This window comes from Lolium rigidum, chromosome 6, assembly GCF_022539505.1.
Source record: "Lolium rigidum isolate FL_2022 chromosome 6, APGP_CSIRO_Lrig_0.1, whole genome shotgun sequence".
Classification (NCBI taxonomy): domain Eukaryota; kingdom Viridiplantae; phylum Streptophyta; class Magnoliopsida; order Poales; family Poaceae; genus Lolium; species Lolium rigidum.
In genome coordinates this window covers 115,606,971-115,610,684 of record NC_061513.1, presented here as the reverse complement: position 1 = coordinate 115,610,684, position 3,714 = coordinate 115,606,971, and the positions used below count along the sequence as shown (strand labels likewise).

At 49.8% G+C, this 3,714-nt stretch overlaps 1 protein-coding gene across 1 annotated transcript; it reads left to right on the top strand.

The window, feature by feature from the left end:
* The first annotated feature begins 2,586 nt into the window (after positions 1–2,586).
* LOC124663168 (probable calcium-binding protein CML41) lies at positions 2,587–3,225 on the top strand. Its single transcript, XM_047200896.1, has one exon. It carries the CDS (start codon positions 2,587–2,589, stop codon positions 3,223–3,225), a length of 639 nt encoding a protein of 212 aa, XP_047056852.1.
* Positions 3,226–3,714: the final 489 nt, after the last annotated feature.

Here is a 3,714-nt window from a genome sequence, read left to right as displayed (position 1 = left end):
ATGTCCGCCCCTGGATCCCGACGAAACCCCTGCCAAAGCAAGCTGAACTTGATCTGTCGGGTCTTCTTCATCATCTTCGCTGTGGAGCCAACATGCTGCAAACTCCTTGGAATCCAAGCAGGCCTGCTTTCTGGATAAGAGAGAAGCAAAGCAGGTATTTCCATCCCGGAGGCTCCCTTTATGCAGCAGGCGTGCACGCTCAGCTCAAGCTTCGAAACAGGGAACAAGGTAATCTCCCAATGCTGCGCGTCGAAACTTACCAAAGCAAGCACGCGCTGGCCTTGCTGTTTCAGCTCGATCTGGTTTTGATCCCTGTCGACCAGGCAGCGATTGGGCACGCAGTTTCAGTTCGCCATGGCCGGTAACCTTCGAAAGCCTCTGAAAACTGATGAGGGCCCAGAAGGTCACCTTTTTCGCTCGTGTTGGGTAAAAGCTAGACCCTCGCCTAAACGAGTCAACATCGATCAATCGCCCGCAACTTCGCGAGTCACTGTTTTACAGTACATCAGCAATGTCCCTCCACGGATACGTAAATGGAGTCTGACGCCAACCATTTCCCAAGCAAAGCATATCACAGTTCATATACTAGCAGCAATCACCGCATACATCACAGTGGCAAATTTTACAACATTATCATCTTGGCGCACAACTGAAAGGCTCGGACTGGGGAGGGTGATGTAGATTATTATCTCCGGCGGAGCCGCGGAGAGAGGGAAGGTGGCGCGAAGCTTCCTCCGGCAGACCGGCACCGAACCCCCTGACGTGATTCCTCCACCGCTCGCCGGCGCTTTAACCTCTTCCGCGCGGGTTTAGTTTTCTGAGCTTCGCGCGTGGGGTGGTTCAGGTTGGCATAGCGCACGAACACCCTTAATTTGTCCAGTGCATTGCGATGTTTCTGGTTGTGGGGACATCAGTTGCAACAGACAGAGAACAGTTCGGTTCCAATTGGTGATGTACTCATGTCGTGTGTCGTGGAGTTGAGCTGAATATATAACGTATGTATACTGCGTGGGAAATGCCATAAGCATGTGGTGGTGTATATGCGGATAATATAGATTGCATGGGCGGCTTCTTGTCTTGGACCTGGCTTCTAATCTAGATGGTGTGAAAGCACGCACATAAACAAACGACAAGCACCAAATGTTCATGGTATTCAACAAAATGGGTCGCAGTTGGCGTTTCGAAGCTTCCCAAAAAAGCCTAGCTAGGGGGCATAACTAATGGAAGAACTAATGCATGGATGGAAACACTAAAACACGAAATATAGATCGAATCACTAAGAAGTCGTTTGGAAGTCAGACTTTCATTTCGGTTGTAGCATTTTGAAATGAATGCATGTATTCATTTCATTTACATTGTAATTTCAGAAATAGACACTTGTATGGTTGCCACTGCAAATGACAGCATACTTTAATATTAAATTTGTAAATGGCTTCCATAGAGAAACGCAAATGATAGGTCTTAGCTTGGAATTGTGTTTACCCATGGTGTCATTTTGTTGGATTTTCTAAATGAAATGATGGCCAAATTCTGTGGAACCAAACAACCCACCTATGAAATTTCAAAATGAATTTCAGGATTTCAGGCCCAAATGATGGATACCAGGAATGGGGAAGTCTGGAAATGGTAACCGGTAAATGTACCATATTCGGGGAGGAATTTTGGTTAGGGGAAACCTCACTCTCTCATCAATATCCATCACCGTAAATGTTGAGCAACGAAAAAATGTACCAGATTATCTGAAGGCGGGCTGGTCGGTTGTAGATTAAGTTATGCTTAGTCTTTGTATCCTTGTCATTTTTAAATGGTGTTGATACATGTATCAACTTTATCCATGAGATGTACATAATAAATAATGAACCTACTCCGAAACATAAGGTTGTGTGCATCAATTGAGGCAAATGCCAGGTATCTCCATTTCGATATTTTTTTCCTTTTTCTTGCCGGAAAGAGATCTAGTTACCTAGAGCAGATTACACATGTTGTCCTTGGGAGAGAAATCGATTATAGAGTACCTAGTTTTAAGACACTCGAACACCTAGCTAGCTTACGGCGATGCTTTCCATGTTTTGATAGGATATCCCACCGAACCAAGTATTTTCTCTACCTTTTCCTCACGTGAATATCTATGTTCGAGAGGTTCCTTCAAAGGCGATACATGTGGCAACAACTACGATTTTTGTTTGAAATTGGCCGGTGATCAAGGCAACTCGATCACAGGTTTTCAGCATGTATTGTGTATAGGCTCCTCTGTTTCCAGCATAATACGTTAGCTGCTACCACACTTCAATTCGTCGGAATGTATAATTTCGCCCAACTTACATGCACCTTAATTCGCCATGGACCATTGGCTCGATCTGACCCTGTGACAGAAAGCACTAGGTGCCAGAAAAGGTCTCGTGAAATTTCCCCCGCTGCCCGCCGTAAAATACTGAACGGCCGGCCAACTGGACTGCTGCTCCGCCTTTCTCCCGCCCTATATATACACCGCACGCGCGCGCGCAGACGCACACTTCACTAACTTAACTTTCACATAGAGAATTCCGGAAGCTTTCAGCTAGGTAGCCTCGCTGCAAACCAAGATCAATGGCGAGCACCGAGGTGTCCAACCCGCCGTCGTCCAAGCGGCTGTCCCCGAAGGGCAGCTTCAAGCTCAGCCTGCCAGGCCTTCTTGCCTGCGGCCAGTGCAAGGCCACCACCGTGTCGCCCCCGGACTCCCCAACCGGCGCCGGCGCGAGGTCCGCCCGGTCCCTGTCATCGTCGGCGTCGTCGTCCATGGGAACGTCCTCCCGCGGCCGCGAACGGGACCGCCAGGCGGAGCTCCGGGAGATCTTCCGCCACTTCGACCGCGACATGGACGGCCTGATCTCCGGCCTGGAGCTCCGCGACTTCTTCGCGTCCATGGGCGACGGCGGCGCGGCGGCCGCGCTGGAGCTGGACGCGGCCAGCGGCGACCTCACGCTGGGGTTCGAGGAGTTCGCGCGGATCGTGGAGCGGAAGGGCGGGGAGGAGGAGGAGCGCGAGGACCTGCGGCGCGCGTTCCAGGCCTTCGAGGCCGTCAAGGGCTCCGGCCGGATCACGCCGCGCGGGCTGCAGCGCGTGCTTAGCCAGCTCGGCGAAGACCCGTCGGTAGCGGAGTGCGAAGCCATGATACGTGCCTACGACGACGACGGCGACGGCGAGCTCGACTTCCACGATTTCAACCGAATGATGAGCCATGGCTAGAGACCTATATATCCCATGGCGCGCGCGGCTCGTTGCTTCCGTATGATTTCGCTGTTATCCGTTGTGTGCTTTCCCGCGCACATTCGTAGTGGGTTTGCTATGCCAGTATGTCATTGTGTGTGTATGTTTGGCGTCCGATGTTTGTGTGCTGGAGACTTTCCTAAGACAGACGATGCTGTAATCTTGCCATGACGCCAAGGATCGCAATTTTATCTAGTACGTACGTGATGTGAATTGGAACTCAGAGACAACATCCTTAGAGCAACTCTAACAGTCCTGAAAAACCGAAACATGAAAACACGTATGATTATTATTCACTCAAGATCATTGACCTGGCGACGACTAAGCTTGTCCATTGTTTTCTTTTAGGAGGCGTGGCTACTGGCTTCTAGAGAACCTATTTTGCGATTCGAGTGTTGTTTTTGGTGGTGGTTAGAGTGTTGTTGTTGCCAGTATTTTATCACTGCGACGAGTTTAGTTTATATTTAT

Coding starts and splice junctions, on each gene's coding strand:
- LOC124663168 (XM_047200896.1), top strand. CDS start 2,587: ATGGCGAGCACCGAGGTGTCCAACCCGCCGTCGTCCAAGCGGCTGTCC.